At 32.2% G+C, this 26,273-nt stretch overlaps 1 protein-coding gene across 1 annotated transcript; it reads right to left on the minus strand.

The window, feature by feature from the left end:
- Nucleotides 1–6,842: 6,842 nt before the first annotated feature.
- LOC126713279 (auxin response factor 9) lies at nt 6,843–11,767 on the minus strand. Its single transcript, XM_050412990.1, has 14 exons — nt 11,258–11,767; nt 11,018–11,133; nt 10,688–10,783; nt 10,284–10,340; nt 10,009–10,161; nt 9,840–9,924; nt 9,562–9,652; nt 9,287–9,451; nt 9,054–9,167; nt 8,891–8,963; nt 8,657–8,810; nt 7,946–8,556; nt 7,648–7,835; nt 6,843–7,430 (listed from the first exon to the last, which is right to left on the minus strand). Exons 1-14 carry the CDS (start codon nt 11,310–11,312, stop codon nt 7,292–7,294), a joined length of 2,097 nt encoding a protein of 698 aa, XP_050268947.1. The 5' UTR covers nt 11,313–11,767; the 3' UTR covers nt 6,843–7,291.
- Between the last annotated feature and the right edge of the window lie 14,506 nt (nt 11,768–26,273).

A 26,273-nucleotide genomic window follows, 5' to 3' on the forward strand; every position in this document is an offset into this window, starting at 1 on the left:
AAAAAAATTACATACATGGGATGTACGTGCCACATTTTATGAGTGGTTATACATATAAACGTAATTAATCGTGAGTTTTAGTTAGCTCAACTAGTAAATTCTCTGGTTGTTGAATAAGAGATTTGGGGTTCAATTCCCACCTACACCAAAAACTGATTGTTGTCTTAGTTTGATAATAAAGAATTATCATTAGGAGCGGACTTTGTAAGTTGAAACTCTCTAAAAAAAATTGGGGAATTACTAGGGAAAATTAATGATTGGATAACATGTTTAATTAGCTTCCCCTTAGAGCTAAAGAGCACTTTTTTGTAACGATCATGACTATATATATATATATATATATATATATATATATATATATATATAATATTTTGTAATATTATATGTAATATTTTTTTTTTGTCTACCATAAATAAAAATGAACACCCTAAGATATAGTTATTAAAAACCAATAAGTATAAACACAGTTACAAAATAAGTAATAATGACAAAAATAATGATGTGGACACAACAAAAATTATGCAACAACAGCAAAAAATTTGAGTTGAGTTAAATTGTTAATAGAGTGATACTATAGATACAATAAAAATTATTAAAGTATTAAGAAATTTTTTTTGAAATAGAGTAATGCTATGCACACAATAAAAATATTGCAACAACAAAAATTAGAGTTGAGTAACTTGATGAGTTGAATTTTCATTTTAATATAAGGAAAATGTAAAATTTGATGTATTGGTGTGTGTGTCTTATTTTCTATGACGTCAATATATATTATATATATTTAAGTTCTCTTTTTATTAGATTTTATATAATATATTTAAGTATCTTAAAGTATTTGCATCAGTTAATGTAAAATTTTCTATATATTTTTGTATAAAAACCTAATTTTTCTATTTTATATAACCACTTTTCAAAAATATCTACATTAAATTATCTATGTTACACTATATTTCATTAAAATATTATTTCTTTATAATTTTTTACTACTCTCTCGAATCATCCATGTGTGTATGCATATGAGTAAATAAAGTATTAAAAAGCAAATATGCATATGAACAGTAACGTGTATATTTGCACTTACTGTAACTACAAATACATTTTGCACAATAATAAATAAGATGATGTGGGTAATTTTTGTGGTTAGTTGTGTAAAATTTGGCATTTGTGACATTTTAATATGAATAATGTTAATGACTACCATAAAAATAAAAATAAAAATAAAATCCTAGAGCGCCCGTTGTGTTTGCACATTTACCGAACTAAACACTTAATGAAATCTGGTGTCCAAACGGGTCATGGTTAAAACTTTTAACTTAAAGTGAAGGCTGTGCATGCACTACTGCTCATTACCAATTAAAACTACAGATCAGTGCATCAACGTCAGAGATTTGGTATGAATTAATTAACAAAGTCAGTGGCATATTCATATTAATTTAAAGCTCTGGGAGATATTTCCCTAAGGTTTCATGCTATCAGAGTTTAATGTGGTATGGGTGAGCACTGATCAGCAGTGAGCAAGACTCCAAGTTTAACATGCACTTGTACGCATCATGATCAATAGCTATCAGAGGCTCCTACTTTCTTGAATGCAGTGAAAATGCTATACATGCACAACCATCAACTTAAAAATATCCAGTCCAACTTGTAAATCCTAGCATACCAGTAACACCATTTGTTTAGGTGTTGTGGCCAATCACGTGGACGTCATTCTCTCTCTCTCTATGTATATATATAACCTGTAATATTATCACAGTGTAATGTAAATTCAAAACATTATTGTATGTAAATCCCACTTTGAACCAAGTAGATTCTAAAATCTTTGCATCATAATAAGTACTGAAGCCGCGTTTTTAAAAACGCGGCTTCAGTCCCATCCCGGTTTTTTTTTTTTTTTTTTTTTTTTTCAATATGTCTGGAGCTGCATTCCTGGAGCTGCATTTAAGAAACGCAGCTCCTGGAGCTGCGTTTAATTAAACACAGCTGGTTTACAAGTCTGGAGCTGTGTTTAATAAACGTAGCTTAGACATTTATAGAGCTGCGTTGATTAAACGCAGCTTCTACATGTCTGGAGTTGCGTTTCTTTAAACGCGGCTTCAACTTTCAGTATAAATAAAAAATAAAATAAAAAAATCCCTCAACGAAACACAATTGAAAAAAGCCCTAACTCCACAAAACACTCTCAAACCACTCTCAACGATCTCAAGCAACCTCAAAACTCCAACACACTCCCCTCCTTCCCTCACTTCCACCCTCTCCGAATCCCCTTCCTCCCTCCACTCTTCCCTCCTCTCCATTCCGTTCTTATCAATCAGTAACACACACACACACTCTCTCTATCTCTCTCACACACACTTTGCACTGTCTCTATATGCAATAACATATTTAGGGTTTGATTCACTGATTTTGAGTTGGGTTTGCAGGCATTTGTCGATAGAGAAGAATCGGCATCGACAAAGCCTTAGGTCTCTCCCTCTCTCTCTTGAACTCTCAATCTCACTCAAGACACTCTCACAAGGCTGACAGTAAGTTTTTCAAATTTCTTGTTTTGATTTGTGTTAATGATTAACTTACCCTTAAGAACGCATTAATATTAACTTAAGGTAATGATTAACTTACACACGTTAATCACAGCCTTTTTTTGGTAAAAGTGCGAATGATTAACTTACAAACGTTTTTTACCTCCACTTTCATGTTTTAAAATTGGTCACTTTTGTATTAACTGTGGATACTAATGTAAAATTAATGATAGATATAAATAATTGAGCAAAATTATACTTGTTATTGTTGGATATATAGTATAAAAGTTGATAAATTAATTAATATAACATAATTAGGCCCAATTTTAAAGCTTAAACTTTTGGATAAATAGTGCCTTGTATCCCTATATGTTATATTTAAGGTCTCAATTGAAATTTTTCAAAGGTGTTATTTCCCTAACAAGTAGATTGGAGTCATTGGACATAATGATAGTGTGAGGAGCAAGAACGGGGTGGCAAGAATTTTAAGGGAGCATGAATGAGCTATGTATACTAGGAGCCCACACAAATGCTTACATATGATTTATGAGAGCATAGCAATTAGATTGACTAGTATATATATATTATCATTCCTTTGAGAGTGAATTTATTTACTTGTAAGTTTTCTGAATTTTTGCATATTAAATTCTTCTTAATGGAGGCAATTATGAAGTATGAACCCACGAAAGCAGATGTAGAGATGCTAATGTCTACATGAGGAACATTAATCTCTTAAGGCTTTTATAAGAAAAGAAAAGGAGGGAGTTTTCTAATTTTTTTCAGCAACTAAGAGATTACATGCTAGGCCAGTGATCTTGGAACCATTGATCCTATGATAGGCTTTTTCCTGAAACCTTGGGGTAATAGGTGGGCTATTGCAGTCTAATTCTAGCCACAAGAGTTCTAAAAAAAGGAGGGAGTTAGAGGTTCATGTGTGTGTGTGTTTTTCGCTACTCGAAGTGCATTTCAAATGGCGTTTGCCTCTGGCATGGAATGCACTTTATAATGATTCTCATCCAGGCACGAAGTTAACCCCAATAGAAACCTGATACCATTGATCTCAAAGAGTCGTTAGATGTGAGGTCTCTTTTCTATATACTCTGGGCTTTGTTATGCTCCTTAAAACATTAAGATATAGCAATAGCAAGGTCTCTTGTATTCACCAGCTCCCCTTGAAAAAATAACTCTATTCCTCCATTTCCAGAAGAAAATCAATGACAATTTCTAAGTGCAGGGTTAATTCTTCTTTGTGGACTAAATCGTTTAGTAAATTTGGAGGATTTACAATCATATTAATTATTAAGGGCCTATTTAGATTACCAAGATTTTGGATCATATCACTCAGTTTTCATCACTGAGTTTCCAAAACGTGTGGGTCCCATAAAATTTTTTTTGTTTGGATTGGTTTTTAACACTTGTTTCCATCACTCAAAACTCAAAAATTTGAGTTAGAGTGATGGAAACCAGAAACAGGAATTGGGTGTTTTCAAAAACTAAAAACTAATTCTCAGTGGCAACAATGGTAAATATAAGGAGTTTGTGGGGCCCATAACCTGTGTTGTCACATCAGTTCAAAACTCATGTGATATTACCATTGCCTCTCCTCCCCTTCAACCTAGAGCTCTCTCCTCACCAAACCTCCATCGCTCCTCCATAAACCACCACGAGCCACTGTGAGATGGCTCTCAATTGAGTCTCTCAATTCAAGCAGCCCAGATCAGTACAAGCTCAGCCCCATTCACTCCGGCCCATACTCTCTCTCTTTCTCTCCCTTTGCTAGATCATTTTCTCTCTCTTAAGTTTAGGTAAGCATTTTGTCTCTCCCTCACTCCTCCCTTTTGCTAGATCAGTTCATCTCTCTCCTCAATTTTCTATTTTCGTGATTTGGGTTTCCGATCTAAGGATTTGGGTTTGGGTTTTTTGTTGTGGTTGTGGTTTGAGGCTTGGGCTATGGTGGAGCTTCTGGTTGTGGGTTTTCTATGCATTCATTTGGATTTTTTAGTGGAAGTTGTGGTTTTGGTTGAGGGTTATTGGTGGGTTTGGATTTTTATTCTTTTGGATTTTTTGGTGGAGGTTGTGGTTGTGTTGAGGGCTATTGGTGGTGGAGGTTGTGGTAGTGGGTTTCTAGGTTTGCCGTTGGTGGTGGTGGAGCTTGGTTGATGGTGGTGGATTATGGGTTTGTCATTGGTGGTGGTAGAGCTTCGTTTGGGTGTATCGGCTACTCTGCATTTTATGGGTTTTCTGATTGGAGAATATGAAAAAGGATGAAGAGCAAAAAAGAAAAGGGACATGGGTAGCAACCATAACGTTTTGTGTACTGTTAGTGGGTGGGTCCATCATTTTGGCATAAAGTGGAGTTAAAAACTGAGATATATGACTGAGTTTTGTGACCAAACAAACGTGTTGGATTTTTTAAGTGATAGTGGAGTTTGGGTTATGAGTTATGGATTTTGAGTTTGAATTATGAAAATTGAGTACTGAGTTATGAAAACTGAGTAAGCCCTAAACCAAACAAGTCCTAAGTAACTCAAAAGGAGTGATTACCTAGGGGGACAAACCCCGGCCCACCTGAAGTTAAATTTTGGCTGCCTGGACCATTGGACGAGAGAAACTAATGAGCATATAGTTTATTTGCATATTTGCACTAAAATTAGCTCAAAGGGTTGAAAGGAGGTAGTGTTCACCCACCTAGGGCTGTAGTATTTTCTAAGGGCTAGGTTATGAGCCCATTGAAGCGGTTCTTGAGTTCAATAATGAACATTATGAGAAAGTTTGGACTATATACGATGTGGGCATAAAAGCAATAAGAGGACCTTTCCCTAATAGGTTTTTTTCAACTCTCTCAAAATTGAATCATTTTCAAACATATATGTCATGATTCCTTACTTCAATGGGTAGCAACTAGGGGTGTCCACAAATTTGACATCCTACCTAAATTTGATCGGATAGAACCAAACTAACAAGGTTCAAAAGGTTTCAACAACAACCTTTGGTCGATGGCAGTTTTTGACATGTCAGACCTAAATCTCATCGATCGGTCATCGATTTTGGTGTCAAAGAACTGAGTAATCTGATCCAACTATACAACCCTAAAATTGCCATCACTATACCTCCTTCATATCACCACCATTTTCCAACCTCAAATCTTTTCCACTATTCTCACTACTGTCCAACTCCAAATTTGCGATTTTCATCGATGTTGCTAGTTCTAGGCCGATGGACCTTTCTACCTGCCTCATCCTCTTCACTGGCAATAGCAAGAAGGAGCCAGAAGGCCCATAACACATGGTGTAGATTCCCCCGCCCACTTGCCCCCGGGAGGGGGGGGGGGGGGTGGTGTGGGAGTTGCCCTCCTTGGCCCACCTAAAAAATACCTACAATTTTTTTAAAAGGTGAAAAAATACCTTTATCATTAAATACTCCCGTCTATTTTTTGTTTTTGGGTTTATTAAATGTCACTTTGTTTTTTTGGTCTTAAAAAAAACATAACTTCTAAATGAATCATTGAGGAACCTTAAGTCCTCCACTAGATGCCTTGTACTGAATTTTTTTTTAGTTTGTCTATACCATATTATAATTTGAACATTTTATGGGAACACATTAACCAAAATAATAGAAATTCACATATATTGCACTTAGTACCTATCTAACTACTATAGTTTCATTTATAACTTGAGTTTTGGCTCTAAAAAAAATTAAAAAAATAGATCACTCATGTTATAAATATCTCAATAAATAAATACAATGTCATGAATAAGCTTCTTCTTTTTTTGTAGATTTTTATTTTATTTTAATTTTTTATAATTACATTAAATATCACTTAGTATTTAAATGAATCTCTTTTAATTTTTCAAATTGATTTCAAATATTATATATTCACATAAATTTGTGTAAGTGCATATATCATATATAGATTCTGGCTTCGCCACTAGGTAGATTGTCCCCTGAAACCAACAGGTATGCCTAATACCCTTCCCACAGTTTTTGAGCATCTCCTGAAACCATCACAAGTACACTCCTTTCATGGTACAATCAAGATATAATGGAACATGCATAAGGCGACAAGAACAACAGCCGGCTTGGGTCCCCTAAAACCAACAGGTATGCCTAATACCCTTCCCACAGTTTTTGAGCATCTCCTGAAACCATCACAAGTACGCTCCTTTCATGGTACAATCAAGATATAATTGAACATGCATAAGGCGACAAGAACAACAGCCGGCTAGGCCATCCAGCCAAGGCCCGGGGCTCTCTCTCTCTCCCTCTCAGTATTGTATTATAAAGCCTAGTAATTTAATTACATCATGCAAAAAAAAAGAGCCAATATAGCTAAAGAAGAAACCATGCCAATTTCCACTCGCTAAAGAGCAAGATTACAGTTAAATAACACTATTTACAATCACAATAAACAAAGACTGAATGCCAACACCCACTCACCCAAACCCCTCTAATTATTCAGTACCCTTATATCACAGTGAGTGTGAGTCCCACTCACTAGCAACCCCACTGCCACCCCCACCACAATTTCCCATTAAGTATGCACAAGATTTTCTAAGCCTAGACTCTCTAATTCCCCCACTAATGCATAATGAGCTTGTTGAGTTTCAAGATGTTAACTCTTAAAAATGAGCCATCAATTAGCCAGTATGTCTTTTTCTCCTTCCAACTTCAAACATGTCCTAGCACAAAAAATAAACCCACTTTCTCTCCCCACAAACAAACAACAATGACTGACCAAAAAGAAAAGACGCAAATAAACTAAACAAAGACATGTTTCAATTTTCTGCTGACTCCGAGCTTATAACCGTCCCTTCGCCTTCTATGGAAGAAATAGGCAGTTTCCTTCCTGGGCTCAGCTTCTTCACGTCCTGGCTAGAACATATTAAGATTCTTCTCACCATGTTACAGAATTCCCTGCAAGACAATTACAACAAAAATTTAAAAACACTGGACTGAGGAACATTTCATAGAGAAAACTCCAAATAATTTCACTACTTTAATATGAAACCATATTTTTTATTTTGCAATAGAGAAAGGACATAAAACTATGGAACATGTCATATAGAAACAGCCAAACATTTCAGTATGAATCATATTTTATTTTGTCACAGATAGGATTGAAGAAACTTACTGCCATGGATCGTCTCCCACGAGCATCATATCCCCTTCATCATCAGTATACACAATTTCCCACTTATTACGAGGGCAAAGCTGTCCCTTGATATCAAACATCTCCTCAAGTTCATCTATAAGCTGTTCATATCCTTCCAACATGGTTAGGTCCACAGCTCGACCAACAGCAACCCCCTGCATTTGAACCTTTTGCAAATTCGAAGACCAAACAAAAAAATAAAAAAAATTCTTTCAGAACTTTGTACAAGGGCCATAAAATCTTGTTATTAAATAATAAATCATTTTCCAATCAGCACCTTGGTGCGACTTCTGGTTGAAGCAAAGCAGTTTTGCTTGCTCTGAATCTCCTTTGACGGCACTTGCAGCTGTCCCAGTTGCCTATCTTTAGAACCCTTGGAGAGATCAGACTTCTGGTCCGAATCAATTGCTGAGAGGGTACTGACATGTCCTTCTGTGGAGCCACTAGACACACTGACTGGTTGCACAGTTGCATTCTCTACAGGAAGTGAGCCTGTAGAGTGACTAATCAGCTCAAAACCAAAGATTCGGTAACTAGTAGCAGTTTCAGTTTTCTTCGCTTTTTCTACAGGGTCGGGCAATGGATCATTGTTTAGTTTTAATGAGTGTGGAGTTGAATAGCCTAGGTGAGCAGGCCAAGCAGAGACACATTTGCTATCATCCACCATCTCCTGAAATAAATGCTGAGTAGCACATGCATGGGGAGAAGAAAACCGGCTCCCATCAGTCTGAGTCCTTGAAATAGAGTTGCTGTTGCTGTTAATATCTATCTGCTTGTGATGCCACACATGGTTTTCACTTCTTTTGCCTTCAGCCATAAGTTGTGTCATTTCATGGGTCTGAGTCAATCCAGAATTCCAGAGAGTTGATGTAGTCGAAGTAGTATTATCTAAAAGTTAGAGAGAGAGAGTGAAGAGGTACTTAGAATGTAACCAATTAATCAGGTGAAAAGTGCAAATGGAATGAAAGAAAAAAAATGTTTATCTCACCATGAGTTGGAAGCTCAATGGGTGTTCGGGGCCTTTTGTTCTTTGCCATGGCAGGTTGAGTTAGGCTTGCAGGTATAGAAGCCACAAAGGGTTCTATCTCCCATGGTGAAACCCTATCAGGTCTTGGAATTGATGCAGGTTCATCCCAATGAACCTAATATAAAGAAGAAAATGATGAAATTGGATGGCCATATTAATTTGAAGTAACGAGGAAAATGGGAAAAAATAAATTACTTTTAGTGATCGCCATGTTGATTTTTCCCAATGAGGAGAAATATCTTCAGTCCCAATTATTGTGCCCGAAAACCTGATCAATCAAAAATGCAGAAAAAGAATCTTTCTAAGAAAACTTGCACAACAAACAAACTAATAGTAATATGTTTTGGAATTTTCTTACTTTCTCTCTGGAGAATCCTCCCCCTCAAAGTTCATCTTAAATCTCATGCCAACTCCAACTTTATTGTTAACAGCTTCCAAATACTTGTTCAGGCTTATTATGAACTGGCTTGTCCTAATCATTTTTGCCAAAGCAAATAAACTCAATGATGTGATATACTTTACAGGAATTATTAAACAAAGACATCTTTTCTAGTTCTTTTTTTTTTTTTTTTTTAAAGTAACATTTGATACCTTGGCTTATAATAGACTACAAAGAGAGTTTGGGTTGAAACAGCATGAGATGCAGTTGCAAGCACTCCTAAGTGCATGCTCTGACTTGAAATCACAGATGATGGCATGCTGCTCTGTTGATGGGCAAGACGCCTTACCCCAACACGCAATTGTCCATTTTCTCCCCTAGATAACCAATTCATTAATGAATTAAAGCTTTGTAACATTGGAAATAGACATCTAACAAAAAAGAATAATAAAGAGACAAGAAGAAAAAAACAAAGTACAGTATATACCTCAGAAATACAAAGGTATCCCCAGCAACTAATCTCTTTGATGTCACAAACACACTCCATCCTGTTGTAAGCAAGTGCCTTCGTGGTTGACCTGTTCATTTAAATGAAAACAAAAGTATAGATTAGGTTGTCTGATTTCTTCAAGCAGCATGTCTAAATCTAATTCACCAGGGACAGTTCAATTAACTCAAAAGGGATAAAAACCATCTGTTACTAAATTAGTAGAACCACACCCGAACAACAAAGGACAAGATTTACTAGCAGATAAAATTGATTACCTCTGAAAATATGTTTAAAATGCCACGCATAACCATGAAGATCCTTGGCAACCAATTCTTGAGTAGGGGTTGACTGGGTCATATCCTGAAGTAAATTCAGTTGTGGAAATCAGTAACACAGAGAGAGAGAACATCGAAAACCACTAATCTAAAAAAAGAAAATCATTACCAGTGGGGGAAGGCATTCAGTGGCATGTTTGCGGAGAACAGAAAACCCGCCATGGGTGCTTGTATCAGATGCAGTCAAAACTTTACAAAAAGAGTGAACAGTTGGTTTTGGTGGTTCAGGAGGGCAGTGGTCAGGACTTGTAGGCTCAATTTGCTACACAATTGAAAATCATACAAGTCAAGCAAAACCAAAACCAAAAGCAACAGCACAAAACTTTTTTCAGCCCATAACTTTAAAAGATGTTGAAATCAGAAACAAAGACGTTTGGTTCTTACCTCTGATTCTGGCTGCAAAGTAATCTGTGCATAAACCTCATCCGTATCTTGTTCAGCCTAAAAAAAAGGCTCAAAATAAGTTCTTCCGAACAAACAATTTTTAGAAGTCCAGTGTTCTATTTTCTTGTTTAAACAATGCAACAAATAGGGAGAATTACTTAAATTTTGTCCCAAACTTTGAGTAATTTGGAAACTAATGAAAGTAAAAAACCCAATTCAACTGTGCCTAGTTCAATCAATTGGTCCAGCTGATCTGGGCTTTCTATATTTAGTAAGACCCAGAAACCATACCACTCTATTTTCTTTCCTCCATTTTCTCAGTAACCAAACAGAAATGAACCAAAATTAAAAATTAAACACAACAAAATAATCAGAGAGAGAGAGAGAGAGAGAGAGTCAAATACCAGAAGCTCAACGTGAATAACACGACAAAGAATCTTCGAAGGAAGCTTAAACAGTGGAATCCTCTGATTCAGCTCTTGATTTGTTGAAGCCTCTAACTACAAAGCTCAAAAATAGAAACTTTTTTAATTTCTTCTTCATTTCCCACCAAAAATAACACACACCCAAAAATGGAAAACCCCCCCAGGTTTCTATTCAAACATTCAAGACCAAAAAAAAAAAAAAAAAAACAACCATCCATTCTGACTTTTCCGGGAAAGACAGAAGCTTTCCAGCAAAACAAACAGAACCTGATCCCAAAACACAAAAAAAAAAAAAAAAAAAACACTTACTTGTTCCATGTGACCCTGAGGGAAATAGAAGACTCTCTCGCCGGACTTAGGCACGTCCACAAGTGGGCCCGCACAAGCCTTCCATAGCTCCACGTACAGCTCATCTCTCAAACACCCTGACAAAGTTCAAAAAACCAAAATTTTCTCAACATTTTCCCGGAAAATCAACCAAACAAACCCCACTCCAAAGAAAAAAATAAAATAAAAAAATTTAACGGCTCAACCGCCATTTCATTTCACCTTCACCCGCCGCAATATTTGCCTGCGAAAACGACCCTCCCCGATTCGCCATCATTGTACACCAAAATCCCAGAAGAGAAACAAAACTAAAACACAACACACACACACACACACACTCTCTCTCTCTCTCTCTCCCTAACTCTTTCTCTCTCTCAAGTCTCTCAGAGTCAGACCCTGATTTTAACTTATTATATACAGATAATAACTAACACTAATTATTGATTAACTACACCAAAACCGTTAATTACACACAAGAAAAGCTCCGACTTTTCCCTTTCTCGTAACGACTGCGATCCAAATTGTAACGCAAAACCACCTCGGACCGTTACGAAACCACCTTTGAAGCTCGCAAAACCACCCTCTCTCTCTCTCTCTCTCTCTAGAGAATCTCAGGTGGAGAAAAACGGCGTTACGAAGAGAATCCCACAAAACCGCTTTGCGCGCGTCTTATAATACACTCTACGCGACTATGTTGTGAGTTGTGACAATGTATGTTGTTGTTGTTGTTGTTGCTGCTGCTTTTGTGTTTTGTTTTTTGAGACTTTAACTAAATGTGGTTGGGATTTAACTCGAGAGTGTGGTTAAAAGTAACGGAAAGGTGGTGGTGGTAGTGCCGTGAGAAAGATAACGGTCGGCATTGGGGAATAGTGGTGGGATTTGATTTTTTTTTTTTTTTTTTTTAATTTAATTGATGGAGTGTACGGAAAAATTGGGAAGCGTGGGGATTTAACGGAAGACGTTAGGTGATGGGCTTCCGTTACCGTTAGTTGTTGCCGTCCCTATCGTTGTCTGCTTCGAAGCAGGCAACAGGGTTGGCTTGAGCTAAACCGGCAGAATTCTTGGAACCTTTTTTCTTTTTCTTTTTTTCTTTTATTCTTTTATTTAAATTGGGTTTGAGTTTGACCTTGTGTATGTGGGTATTTACGGTGGTATGCCATTGGGGATGTGGGGACCAGCAAAATAGTATAAAGTATAGACCAAATCAAAAATAAATGAATTTTGAGTAACGTTCATGTTCACAATAAGCAACAAAACCCAGATTTTCTCCAAAAAAAAAAAAAAAAAAAGCAACAAAACCCAGATAATAAGGTGTTATGGTTTTAATTTGGTCATCACAAAATTAGTTTTTTTACCCACTAAGAGCATTTGCATAAGTAGTCCATGCAAAATAGCCTAAAAGCAAAATTTTGACAATCAACCTTAAAAATCACTAACATTAGTAAATGCTTAGTTATAGTAATTACATGGTTACTATAGTTGTGTATATGCATTTTTCATTCATTCATTGTGTTTCACGAGAATTGAGGAAAATAGTGGATGGTAATTGTAACATGTGAAGAGAGAAACAATTAAAAAATCCAAAAACAAATTGATATTCTAATAAAATAGACAATAGAATAGATAATTTAACGTAAATATTTTTAAAAAATGATTATGTAAAATAGAAAAGTAGGTTCTTATATTAAAATAAATATAAATTTTTGCAAGAATACGTGTGAATGTTCTAATAACAATGTCACCTAAGATTTGGATTTGTTATAAAATGTTGTGAACATATTATTATTCTAAAAAAATTGACAATTTTTTTTTTTAATAATAAGTAAGAAAGTAATGTGAATAATGAGGGAATATAATAACTACTAAAAACTTGTGAACTTAAAATTGCATGGTAAACTTTGTTGCGTATTTTTCTTTAAAAAAGAAAAAAGAAAAATGGTTGCGTATATACTATAGCATTGTTAATTTGTTAGGGACCATAGGACACGTGGGAGTGTTTTTATTTTTATTTTTATTTTTGGTAAATGTTTAACTTTTCCTTTTCTTTCGCAGACAATCTCTGGGAACGGTTCAGTGGTCCTGGTCGACACACGTCAGCTGAGTCCTCATTCTGGGGTTCCACGTGTTTAAGTCTTGTAGGACCCTTCTCCACGTGTATTGTTGATGTCCTCTTTTATCAGCCCCCAATCTTTTCCACCCTTTTTCTTTGACCTAATTTTGTTCAATAACCACAGACATGGCTGCTGTTGTGTTATGTTATAGAAATCAATTTGGGAGTACGACAATCACGTAAAATGCCTAGTACTGTCATGAATTTAAGGGAGGTTATTACATTTTTTGGGAGCATTGATCTCCCCTCTCTCGTATCAGGATGAGGGGTGGGCTCATCATAGGACCTATGTGTTGGGTCTACTTATTACATGAGAAGAGGGAATAATACTCTTGGAGTCTGTAATAAAGCGTGTCTAGAAATTGTTAAAAATTTTTTTTTTTTCTTTTGCTTTTTAGTTTTTGTCTCAATCCCTTTTTAGATAATAATTTAGTTTTTAGTTTTTTTTTTTATTTAAATTAACTAACTTTGAGCTTTTTGCAACACATAACATAAAATATATTAAAAACTATGTGTGCATTTAGGAAGAGATTAAAAATTAAATTTATTTTATTATTTAACACATTTTTGTTATTATTTATAAGCCTCACTATATTTTTTGGTACTATTTATAGATTCCACTATATTATTTTAATTAACTTTATCTATAATAATTTCAGTAATAAATTTTCAGTTTCAACAAAATAAACGGTATCCAAACAGACCCTATATATCTCTTAATAAATACTATGCATTCAAGCAACCAAAAAAAAAAAAAAAATAGTAAACAATAATACTTATTAAAACACATACAAAAATAATAATATTAGTATTTTAAATCGGGTTATAATATATTACATAATCAAAGTACAACTACAAAAGAGCCTAACCTTTTGTAATTATAAACTGAGGTTATAAACAACAACCAAAAAATGAAGTATCACATCACTATATTCTTAGAGTGCTTAATAATTATGTGAGTTTCAATTAACTTAATTGGTAAAAATCTCTTATCTTCAAACAAGAACTATAAGATTTGAATCTTGCTTATACCAAAAACCAATCAGTATTTTAGCTTGTTAATAAACAATAATCAACATTTTTTTTTAATGAAAATAACAACAACAATTATCATGGAACATACGTCATAAGTTAAAATTTTATCGTATTTATAATAAAAAAAGTATTGAATAATTATTCATTTCCATATATAATAAAGTAATATTAGTGATTGGTCTATACTAAATTATGTTTCTTTAATTATAATTTAACATCTTAACTAGTTATGAAAAATGTTGTGAAAAAAAAAAGTATGCTCTATAAATTGTTAATTTTTGTTCTATTACCATTATATTAGTCTCATAATGTGTTTGGATGAAGGGGGGAGGAGAGGCAACGAAGAGATTCCATTTATATTTTTTAAAAATTAAATTATATATTTTACCCTTATGATGTCAATTTATATATATTTATTTAAAATTGTCAATTTATATGATTACTACTTAATTTCTAAAACATCCAAATAAAAAGGAGGAATGTCTATTCGGCTATTCCCCTTCTCTCTACTTCATTTTAAAAAATATCTAAATAAAGAGAAAGGGTAATTAGTCTCCTCTCATCCCCCTCTAAATTCCCAAACACACTGTTAAGTATATAGGTGTTAATGAGTTTGATTCATTAATGAGCAAGTATTTAAGTTTATACATGTTTTAAGTTATTTTGATAATTAAAGTAATTCTTTTTAAGGTGAATTTGATCATGTTTCTTCCATTTATTTTCTTTGTTCACTTACTTAACAAGGATTTGCATATTTAATCCAAGAGAAAAGAGAGCTATCCAAAAATGTAAAAAATCAAAAAAAAAAAAAAAATTTGGACATTCAATTAGGAATGGCACAGTTGATTTGGTACTAAAATAACTTTTCCAAACCCAAACCCCCTATCTATTTATATATCAAATTCTATTAAATTTTTGGAATTATATCCCAAACCCACCCTATTTATTTTTGATAAATCCAATCATGTACCAAACTTACCCAACTATTTTATCAATATTTATGTCAAATGTGTCTGATTAAGTATTTAACCTTCTCTCCTCTCCTTGTGTGTGTGTTAAAAATACTTAGTATTCTCAAAAGAAAAAAAAGTGGGTTAATCCCATATTGGAAAATGAGTGTGAGTTAAAGAAATTTAAAGCTTGTGTTGTGTATCCAAGAGTTAGGCTCTTTTAGATATAGATCACTGTAAATTTCTTTTAAAAACTTTCTCCCCTCTCCCCGTGTGTGTGTTAAAAATACTTAGTATTCTTAAAAAAATAATAATAATAATTAACGTAAAATAAAATATCTAAAATACTATTTAACAAAATTTAAGCTTTAGTGTGTATTTTTACACTAAATTAAGTAATATTTTAAAGAGTAAAGGAAAAACACACCTACCTTCGTTAAAGAAACCCTACTTTTTTTTTTTTGTGTAAAGAAAACTAAAAATTACTTCTTTTTTGGTTGGATTCAACTACAAAAAATTACTTCTTTTTTTGGTTGGTAAGAAAATTTTAAATTACTAATTTGGTTGGATTCAACTACTTTTTTTTATTTTTTTATTAGATAGTTACAATATGTTGCTAACTCCGCAATTAGAATCATTTTCTCTCTAGACCTCTAAGCACTTTGTGAATGAAAATGTGTCAATTAAACTACAAAACTCTTGGTAGGTTCAAATACCTAAGTTATATAGCCTAAACCCTTCTGAAAACTGGTTAGGGTTTAAAAATGTGAACTCAAGCCCAAAAGAATTCCAAATCCTTATTATTAGGATCATGTGATCAGAACACTTATAATCTCAATCCATTGTCATCCCTAAATGGATGATTTCTCGTCTTTTTCATATCAAAATAAAAAATGAGTGTAATTAGATTGATATATATATATATATATATATATATATATATATATATATAGATTCTCAAAAAAATATATATATATATATATATATATTTTTTTTTTTTTTTTTTTTGGGGAAAGAGTAAAGCTTTGAATGAGTTGTCGTTTGGAAAGTGTATACTTAATTATCGAGGTGTTTTCCTACCATTTTCATGGGTTGGGTAATGAAAAAAGTTGGGTGCTAGTTAACCTATGTGTGAAGGCTGGTCCCCATGAAATGAAAGTCGATCGCTCGAATTTATAGTTCTATAGTTCGAATTTCGTATATTTTCATGAGTTTGGCAAATTGAAAAAAAATTGGATGCCCCTCTCGGATGCATGAAAGTAACGGTCCCCATTGAAGATGAATGAGGTTTATATCTTGACATGTCCTATTCATCAGTCATTATTAGGTGAATCTTCAATTGGAGGTTTAGAGCCAAAAGAAAAAAATAAATAAAAGTGTAGTTTGGATGATGGACCACCACCACTCTTTTATTTATTTATTTATTTATTTTGGTGGGTAAATTTTTGGACCACCTCTAGGTTAAGTATAAGTTTAGTTTTTTTTTTTTTTTTTTTTTTTGGTTGAGAAAAATATAGAAATTTACAACTTCAGTAAAATTGTATTTGAGAAAAATGTACAAATTCACACCTTCCATAATTGTAAGAGGGAATTTGTAACCCATCCATAATCGTGTTAATTTATAGCCATGTTATTTTAAATGATATGACATTCTATTTATTTTTAGATTGCAAAATAAAATTTTAATTGTAAAATTGAATCTCTCTTTTTCTTACACATTAAATAAAATCTTTACGCCTTTTTATCATTTTGGTTAAAAAGATTTAACTAATCGCGATTCTACAAATTTGATATATACATGAGAGTTACACATAAATATTTATTATTTAAAAATTGAAAATGCTACAACATACATAATTAAGCCACGGGTTCATTAGCTCATGCATATATATTAGTTTTCGTGGTTTTGATAAACAGAAGGGCATATTTTCTTCACCCAATTATTTTTAAACTATTAACAATGGCAGATGTTTTTAATTTTTAACTAGAAATTTATGATGATCAACTCCCTTTTCACATAAAATGCTACCTTGTAATTGGCCATCTATTTAGCGGACATGGCTTAGATACAATTCTTTTGTATACTAGATCTGATAGAATGCTGACATATATTCAATACCTACCACCAGTTAAAATATTACTGGATCCAATGTATAAGTACACTAGAACTAAGTTTTATCTATATTTAACTTTCTAGTTTCTATCATGAAACACCAACTTTTTCTTGAAAATTGAAATACTTTTTTTAACATTATATCTAATACATTTTTTCTGTCCCATTTGATTTTTATTTTATAAACTTCCCTAATACTTCTTCAACCTTTCTCCAACTCTCCTAATTAGATATGTGTGTTGGACATGTTGCCATATGTTATTTCTTCTATTACTACTTCTAACATTAATTAATTGTCGTTACTTGTTACTAAAGAAATGGCACCCAATAGTTTATTTAAACATATTTATTCGAGCTTTCCCCATAAAATATGAGAAGTACGATGTTAGAGCATTTATATATATTCTATTAAGAGTATCATTTTATACAGATGAAATAAACTTGATTAATGTATATAAAAAAAAATAAGAATAATAATAATCACCGTGCTCTCGCCACGTCTTGTTCATGTTTCCTAGATTTTACATTATTATTTCGACATGTTTGTATCGTATTATACCCGCGCTTTGTGTCGGTGTTTGTGCTTGAAGTTGAACAAGTCGGTACGTACATATAATTGTGTTGCTACTTGCTACTTGCTACACTCATATATATCATATATCACACTCATCCACCTTGATAGGTTCATAGGTAATCGTGGTTGCTCTAGACTTGAGTGCCTATAGGGAGCAGCTATATAATTAAGAGGAAAAACAATATTTTACAAGGTTAAACACATTTCATGAAACAAGTTGACTATATACTATAGCTAAGTTCGTACGAGTGTAATTATATATATATATATATACGTACGAGTGTAATTATATATATATATATATATATATATATATATATATATATATATTAATCGTGGTTGCTCTAGACTTGAGTGCCTATAGGGAGCAGCTATATAATTAAGAGGAAAAACAATATTTTACAAGGTTAAACACATTTCATGAAACAAGTTGACTATATACTATAGCTAAGTTCGTACGAGTGTAATTATATAGGACAAAATGGGCTTCTGTACTTTTTGGGTAAAGTAATTAGCCTTTTGCCATTCTTTCCAAATTAAATAGGGAAATGTCCCTCTTTTGAAAATCGAGTTTCTCAAAATCGATTTAAGCCCTATAATGACGTTTTCAATAATCTATAGTGACGTTTATAAAGACCTATAGTGGCGTTTTGTACCTTGATATCCATATAAAACGTCACTATAGGTTCTTAAAATGTCACTATAGGTCCTTAAAAACGTCACTATAGGGCTCCAGAAATTTTTTTTTTTTAACTCGATTTTGAGAAACTCGATTTTCAAAAGAAGGGCATTTCCCTATTTAGTTTGGGAAGAAGAGCAAAAGGCTAATTACTTTGCCCAAAAGGGATAGAAGCCTATTTTGTCCTAATTATATATATATATATATATATATTTATTTATTTATATATGTATGTATTATACAAACAAGAATATTCATATCTTTTTGACTCGAATATTTCACTATTCCATTAAGCGTGTGTAGTTCTCTTGTCTCACACATACCAGATTATATGAAGAAATTCCTTGAGTGGTAATTTTGATAATTATTATTAGTGGTGAAGTATATATATATATATATATATATATATATATATATATATATATGTATGTATGTATGTATTATACAAAAAAGAATATTCATATCTTTTTTACTCAAATATTTCACTATTCCATTAAGCGTGTGTAGTTCTCTCGTCTCACACATACCAGATTATATGAAGAAATTCCTTGAGTGGTAATTTTGATAATTATTATTAGTGGTGAAGTAGATTTGAATAAACTGATTTCCTCGTAAAGGAGACTAATTAATGCCATTAAGTTTTAAAATTCTTGATAGTTTATTAGAGTAATTAATAATTGGTTTTTTTTTTTTTTTAAAGTATCCTAAAAATACTAGTTAAAAATTATATATATATATATATATATTTAATTATGAGCTATAATTTACATTTGTTTTCAACTTGAATATTTCACTATTCCATTAAGTGTGTGTAGCTCTCTCGGCTCACACATACCAGATTATTATATGAAGGATTTCCTTGAGTAAGAATTTTGATAATTGTTATTAGTGGTGAAGGAGATTTGAATCATTGATTTCCTCGTAAAAGAGACTAATCAATAACATTAAGTTACAAAACTCTTCATAGTTTATTAGAGATTTTTTTTTTTTTTTTTTTTGTTAAAGTGTATCCTAAAAATACTAGTTAAAAATGATAAATATTTAATTATGAGCTATAATTTACACTTGTTTCAAAGAAAAATATATTTGTTATTAATAATTTATTAGTTTATTTGTGTACACTTAGACTTTACTTTTTAAAAAGATATTATCAATTATCAATTTAGGATTTAAAGATAAATAAATAAAGGAAAGAAAAATTTATATATTTTAAAACTTTCTCATACATTGCATTGGTTATTTAATTTTTTTAATTAAATTAAAATTATATTCTATATTTAAACCATCAATTAGAACCTTTGCACATCATTTCTTCTTTAAATATTAGAATATATAATTTCATATATAAACACAATCATAAAAAGTAAAAAATAAAATTATATTATGTTAAACTATTCAGTGTATTACACGTGTTACTGACTAGTTTAATTAAATATTAAATACATCTAAAATTTTTAGATCTTTAAAAGAGAACTTATTATTAAAAAAAACTATTATTAGCTTAACTGGTAAAGTTTCTAGCGGTTGAATAAAAGATCTAGGATTCAATCCCTACCTATATCAAAAACTTATTGGTCTATTGGTCTAATGATTATAAGTTAAAACTCTCTAAAAAAACAAAAACTTTGATTTCATTAAAACTTAATTCGTGTGAGGTTCTAGTTAACTCAACTGGTAAAGTTTATAATGGTTGAATAAGAGATCTAGGGTTTAATCCCTACCTACACTAAAAAATTGATTGGTGTCTTGATCTAATGATAAAGAACTATTATTAGAAGCGAACGTCATAGGTTGAAACTCTCTCAAAAAATAAAATATGGTATCACCTTACGTCAGATTAAGTTGCTTTTATTGCCTCCTTCTGGCGAGAACAATATAAAGGAAAGCAAAGAGGATTTGTTAAACCCATATTGGGATTAATTAATTAGTAAAATGACCTAATTTCAATCCTTACTTTGCATCTTTTCCACCTTAAGCAACTCTTTGTCCCCTATAAGAATATATGATATGTTTACACACAGGATGCCTACCCCCACCACTTTAATTTATATGCTCTTCCCTAATCACTAGAGAGTTTCAACCTATCTTTTATTTTATAATCCATCAACTTATCTTTTAAAATAGCATACATTGATACATATATATATATAATACGTATTTTAGAATTCTAGTAGTAGGAGTAGTACCATACATGGATCTAAAAGGGAACCAAAAAGAAGTATATATTATTTCTAGTGTTATGTTGAATTGGCAATGGCAAATAACTAATTGTCAGTGCTACTGCCAATTTAGCAGCTAGTTTAATTATATAAAACTTAAGGCCCTCTTTTCTTTTTCTTTTTAATAAATAAAACTCTAAGGCTAAAGCATGCACAGTAAGTAGGAAGGACAAAATTGGAGAATAGTTAAAGGACTGTCTATATTTGTATGTAGGTTTTTTTTATAGGAAAATACTAAAGTTATTATCAATTTTACCACAAAAGATTTATAAACTAACAAAATAATGAACGTGATTGGTATTACATCAACATATAAATAAACTTTTAAATTATTCTATTATTTATCTTTAAAAGTTGATACATTTATAAGTCTTATATTATAACATTTCTTTCGAGTAAACTTTAAGAAATTGTTCAACTTTCAAAGGAAAAATCTCACATTTTGGATCCCTTCTTTTTATGAGTACTCAAGCCCACTCCTCCAATGCCTTCCTTTCCTTTTCTCCAAAAAAAAGGGGAAATTGCATACACTTAAGGACAGAAATCAGTACATTAATTGTACGTTGAATATAGAGAGTTTTTATTCTCAGTTCCAACAAATTGGAACAGAGATAAAGGAAGAAGCTATATAAGAATGTTAGGGACAAAATGGGCTTTTGCCCTTTTTGGGCAAATTAATTAGCCTTTTGCCTTTCTTCCCAAACTAAATAGGGAAATACCTCTCTTTTGAAAATCGAGTTTTTGAAAATCGATTTAAGCCCAATAGTGACGTTTTCAAGGACCTATAGTGACATTTATAAAGACCTATAGTGGCGTTTTGTAACTTGATATCCATAAAATCGAGTTATAGGCAATCTATAGGTTCTTAAAATGTCATTATAGGTCCTTAAAAACGTCACTATAGGGCTGCAAATTTTTTTTTTTTTTTTTAACTCGATTTTGAGAAACTCGATTTTCAAAAGAGGGGCATTTCCCTATTTAGTTTGGGAAGAAGGGTAAAAGGCTAATTAATTTGCCCCAAAAGGGTAGAAGCCCATTTTATCCAGAATGTTAGAATATTCTAAATGTGTTACTTCTTGTAAATACTATTTTATTGTTGGTACATTGTAATTGACATCTTACGATTCAATTAACCAAACTGTGCTTATAGTTTTTTAAATGAACCAATGGGCCAAGTTGATTAGCTTTTCCTTATAGTGAACTTTTGGGTAATATATGTTAAATACATGTAGCTATCAATTGGCAAATTCTTCTCCCCCCTCTTTGGTTAAACTGTAATTGAATCAATCTTGGGTGTGAATTCGAAACCCCAAAGAGACAATGTGAAAATTCGTTGAGTCCATGTCAGAGCTTGGTTTATTTAATAATTTTTACCTTATATTATAGTGGTTTGGATAAGCATTATTATTAGCTTAGGTGTTCAAACTTTTTTAGGCTTTTAATCAGAGAACATGGACGAGAGCAAAGACAAACCAATCACAATTGGGTTATGTGTGTGTTCGTCTGTCCCCCGTGCATAATTAGGCACCATAATAGATTTCTTATACATGACTTTATTGCTTGACACCTGTCCATTATTATGATATAATTGAACCATGCTTTAAGGTAATGGGAAATGTTTATGAGTGACTCTTGCTCTTTTTGGAAGAGTAATAGTATTCATTGTCAACATAATTTGGAAATTTTAGATTAATATAAGGATGGGGAAATGAGCGGTAAGCCGGTAACACAATTATTGGAGATTAGGATATTATTACAATATCATTAATAATGACTATCTAAATATTAGTTAAGGATGAGATGGGTTTTAGAATTGAATCTTACCTAAAACAATTACTAGTTTTTTATTTATTTATTTATTTATTAAACAATAACCAAGCTCGATTAGAGAAATGACTCAATAAAGTAGTATTTCATGAAATCTTTTCAAAAGATATGAGCTATGAAATTTAGATTAAGAATCTGTGACGCAAGTTATACATTTTATAAATCTGTGTTTCTCTTTTACTTAACCATTTATATAAATAAGATTATTAAGAAAATATAAAACGACAAGATTCAAGTACACGAGGATTGTACAGAGGAAACCCACCCAACAATAAGAAAGTGTTTAACTTTCGCTAGACATAAAAAGGAAACCTAGCAAAGTGTGAAAACAATTTTTTTTTTTTTTTTTTTTTGTAAAAAAAAAAATAATAATAAAATAAAATAAAATAAAATAAAAAGAAGAAAAAGAAGAAGAAGAAATTTATGAATAAATCTAAAATACAAGTGGAGACTGGAGGGTTCTAATAAAGAGCCTTTAAAAATGAATTCTTACAAGACTGAAAAAGACTACCACAATAAGTTCTAGATAATTCGACCCAACTGCAGTGCTAATAGAGAAAATAGACTAGTGAAATTGATGTCTTATAAATTTGTAGTTTAGAAGAATGTGGAATTCAAGTACAAAGCTATTTACAATTATATCCATCTCAAAAATTCTTCTTTGATCAAAATGAAAGATAATTAACCAGAAACTCACCCATCTTATAGAATTCATTTCTTTGTCAAGGAAATTAATTTTCATAGAAATCCACGATCAGACCAATAAAAAATAGGGCTTAGTTTTTTATTTATTTATTTTTATTTATATATATATATATATATATATTTCGAATAGAATTTCGACAAAAACGATAAGAATGCATCAAGTTGTTTGAAAATAAGGTTCTAGAGAAGTGGATGTTGGTGTACTAAATAGTTATTCAACTATCAGCTGCTTGGATCAAAGGACTAGTTAAGAAATCTGGGGCCTTCTAAAACTACTTGTCATGACTCTTGAGTACAGGAAATACTTAAAGTTGACTTGAAATCAGCTTGGCTAAAAGCGACTTGAATATTTGTTCACTCTACTCCATTAAACAAGATCTACTCTATTTTAAGATTTAATTATGCAACAGATTTTATTACTAAGCAATGTCTATAAACTTAAATATTAAACTATAATCATTGTTAGGGTTAGATTTGAAATGCAGCATTTTTTGAGTTTGGAGGATGTTGTGTTGTCCACCCAAAATAATAATTTGGTCACATTGGGCTGAAATTAAGAAATGGTGGTGCAAAAAAAGAAAGGTAAAGATAAAGTTAGAATCCTCTAATATAATCATCAACATAAACAGGTTCCTCTTGATCTAATCTACAATCTCCAATGAAGCATGCCATGGATTTCTCCCACCAGCCCCTTAAACCAGGAATTCCTTTTACTGTCGTCACTATACTAAAGGCAACAATTTTTTTTAACAAAAAATTAAAAAGTGAAAAATAAAAGAGACAAGAATTGTTTAAAATATAAGTTGGGTTTGAGAGAAAGAGATAGAGTAGTATGATTGGTACACAGCAGGGCTAGACGGCTAGTGATGTGTATGCACACCCCATGTGGACACCAAATTGTTACTTGGCTGCCTATATATATAGGCTGCACAAATTAGAGACCTCATTAGCATCAGATAGAAATAAAATAAATAGATTTGCAAACAAAATGACCCAACAAGTTGAAGTTGAGCCACACTCCTATTCTTTGCCTCTTTTACCAATCTTATAGGATTTAGCATTCTTTATGTGGAGGGCTACCCTACAATTAACTTTAGATTACTAAAAGAAATGCAACTAAGGTTTTGTTTATTTTAGGTGGATACCTTAAAAAAATGCATTAAATGAAGCATCTTGGGTTGGAATCCATGTGAGGACAATCATGGGCAAACGGGAATTTTTTTTAAGCCTGCTAAGTGCTTAGCCTTGGAGGCTAATATAATTCACAATTGCTTCCATGTAAGCATATTGTATTAGCTCGAATAAATGTGAGGGAAAGCTGAGTGGGATTTTGGTCCCCCAAGTTATACTTTATTTTGAACTCATTTGATGCTTTGTTAGCCGTTTGATCTTATATGACTAGGACTTCTTTTATTGGTTATGTGGACCTAGTTATTACTCCATGAAGCTTGAGAGTTGAGATTTAGACCCACTGGACCCTCATTTTCCTTCTTCTTTTTCTTTTCTTTTTTATACTTCCTTTGCAGAAGGTAGGACACAATTTTAATGTGGCATTCACCATTAGACAAAGGACACATTCATCTGGGACCTAACCATATATAACACCATCTTCTTTACATGAAGAGTTATAATATATGTCATTTTAGCATTGAATTTGAGCCACAACTTGCTCAACATATATAATTTTTAAAAATATCTTAAAAAATATTCCAAGACAAGTATATTAGTTCTCTATCAGGTCCACAATTCCAATTTGTGATAATAATACACCATGCATGTGTACAAAGCAAATTAGTAGTTAGTTTGACTTGTTTTTGGTGTTCGCGGAGCATTGAACACGACACATATATGATTCATAGTAAAAAAAATGAATACGTGTTAGATCCGTGAAAGAAATGTGTATATAAATTTTAAAAAAATAAAAATCTAAAAAGAAAAGAATTCTTTAACACGCAAGATACCTCCCAATTTAACGGCTCAGATTTGGAATAATAAACTCACAAAAGCAAGTCATATAGATGGCATAAGATTGGTCAAACTGAAAGGCTAACCAGTAAACAAGTCAAAGTCCATGTTACTACAAATCTATTAGCCAATGCCCAATGCTAACCCAATTATTGATGAATTTAGTGCATAAATTAGTTCAATGGGGGTACCACATAATAATGTTCGAAGCAGATTGCACGATGGCTAGATGATTTCCAGATCGGAGGTTCTAGAGATTGGAAAATGTAAATTAGTAATAACAATTGATTAATCAATATATAGTTAGAGCCACAGGAATTTAAAAAATAAAAAAGTGAAAGTAGAAGAAAACCAATGATGTAAAAAAAGAATATATACTAATACGATGTAGTGATGTACAGTTAGTCAATTGATACTGTCATGGCCTAGAGGATTTAATTTATTGCTAAATTACTGATAAAAAAAAAAAAAGTAACTGTGTCATGCATTATTTTTTTTTCTAAAAAATTAAAAAAAAAACTATATATTATATAAGTTTTGATATAAATGTCACAAGTCTTGTAACTCGGGGAAAATTGTCTTATTTTCTTTAGAAAAAGAACTATGTCATTCTCAAAAAAAAAAAAAAAAAAAAACTATGGTCTAAATCTCCCGGTTCCACTTGATGTAACAATCATGAATCATATATTTAGAATTTTATATAAGATAAGAGTTATTGGAAAGGAAAGATGGTATTAGATTTCACGCAATAAAACTCGATCCTCATTGGTTGGATATTAGATGGTATTAGTTTTTGATTGATCAAAAACTCGACATGTATAACGTGGATGGCCATCGTTATTGCATAGCAAAATCCCTTGATCGTTGTTGTGGAAGGGCATTCTAGCATTCGTGAAACCAAAAATTGGCCATGGGAGGCCGAATCTTTATCCCCTCTATATATATATATATATCGTGGGTGGCCATTGTTATTGCATAGCAAAATCTCTTAATAGTTGTTTTGGTCCTTTTGGAAGGCCATTCCAACATTTTTTAGGCCAAGATTTGGCCGTGAGAAGCTG

This window comes from Quercus robur, chromosome 2, assembly GCF_932294415.1.
Source record: "Quercus robur chromosome 2, dhQueRobu3.1, whole genome shotgun sequence".
NCBI classification, from domain to species: Eukaryota; Viridiplantae; Streptophyta; class Magnoliopsida; order Fagales; family Fagaceae; genus Quercus; species Quercus robur.

What these genes read in the sequence shown, in the direction of transcription:
- LOC126713279 (XM_050412990.1), bottom strand. Translation starts at nt 11,312, where the DNA reads ATGATGGCGAATCGGGGAGGGTCGTTTTCGCAGGCAAATATTGCGGCG. An exon ending in CTTTGCAGCCAGAATCAGAG is followed by an intron (nt 10,162 to 10,283) that starts GTAAGAACCAAA and finishes TCAATTGTGTAG; the next exon opens with CAAATTGAGCCTACAAGTCC. An exon ending in CAACCAGAAGTCGCACCAAG is followed by an intron (nt 7,836 to 7,945) that starts GTGCTGATTGGA and finishes AATTTGCAAAAG; the next exon opens with GTTCAAATGCAGGGGGTTGC.